Raw genomic sequence first — 1,266 nt, 5'->3', positions numbered from 1 at the left:
CCCTGTTGTTTTGGCTAATCGTCAACCCTGGGTAGCTCCAGTGGTTCCATGCAAGGCGCAAGCCTGCGAGTATCCTGGTATGTTGTTTTCTACACGACCAGTAGCACAAGTGCGTCGTCATGGCAACATGTCGGCCTTGGAGGGTGATGCGGTTATCAACCCATCATCAGCTGTGGATCTTTTCAAACCATCCAAGCAAGTTACAAGCACACGGTCACCACCAAAGTTGCTTCGAGGAATGGCTATGCATAAAGCCATGCAGCATGTGTACGGCTTACCGGCACCAACGTCTACTACTACTACAGCAGCAACAACAACATCATCATCATCCTCATCAGCATCATCGGCATCTTCATTACCTGCATCTTCACCAACTGCATCTTCATTGTCATCTGCATCTTCATCATTGGCATCATCATCTGCATCATTGGCATCTGCATCAACCACATCATCATCATCATCATCATCATTGGCATCTGCATCATCCACATCATCATCATCTGCATCTTCTTCTTCATCATCATCATCATCATCCATTGACGAGCTTTGTAAGTATTCTTTATGAAAGGATCACTATTTCAACAATACATTGATACTAATTGATCCATTTTTGTAGGCGAAGCTCTCGACAGGCTCGACATTTATGAGCCAGACATCGACGTGCCGGATGCTGTTCCTGGCACTCCTGAACCACAAGAAGTTGTAGAGAATGGTAAGTGAATTACATATTGGAATTGGTACCAAATGACGTGGTTCCATATTAATTCAAATCTCTTTTATAGAGGACACAGCTTCCTCAGAGCAAGCACAGGCCACCCAAGACCTGCCAGATGCAATCATGGCATCTCCACCACCATCACCACCACCATTGCCACCGCTACCACCAACACCATTGCCATTGCTACCACCACCACCGCCACCGCCACCAATTTTGTATACCCAAGAGATGCCACAGCAAACAGCCATCATCTATCCGGAAATCTTGCCGGAGGTAGTAGTAGCAGCAGTAACAGCAGCAGCAGCATCAGCAGCATCAGCAATACCTGTTGCAACAAGCACAGGTACCAGCAACAACCGATCACGGTTGCAGATCCGAAGACCGATTATCAGGCCTAGAAGTCGCCTACGATTGCAGAGAATGAGTGGGATGCCACTAGCCACACGTCCAAGGCCACGACTACCAATACGAAGGCCACTATCACCACCTCCAAGGCCACCGTCACCACCTCCAAGGCCACCATCACCACCTCCAAGGCCACCATCACC

At 48.3% G+C, this 1,266-nt stretch overlaps 1 protein-coding gene across 1 annotated transcript; it reads left to right on the top strand.

Moving 5' to 3' along the window:
• Window positions 1-79: 79 nt before the first annotated feature.
• On the top strand, window positions 80-1,266 carry O0I10_013314 (uncharacterized protein; the record flags this gene model as incomplete). Its single annotated transcript, XM_058493097.1, has 3 exons — window positions 80-548; window positions 617-712; window positions 783-1,266. Coding segments are annotated over 3 exons (1,049 nt in total), but the record flags the coding sequence as incomplete, so codon positions are not given.

Source organism: Lichtheimia ornata (genome assembly GCF_029851405.1).
Source record: "Lichtheimia ornata isolate CBS 291.66 chromosome Unknown scaffold00462, whole genome shotgun sequence".
Taxonomy (NCBI): domain Eukaryota; kingdom Fungi; phylum Mucoromycota; class Mucoromycetes; order Mucorales; family Lichtheimiaceae; genus Lichtheimia; species Lichtheimia ornata.
This window is presented reverse-complemented; position numbering and strand designations above follow the sequence as displayed.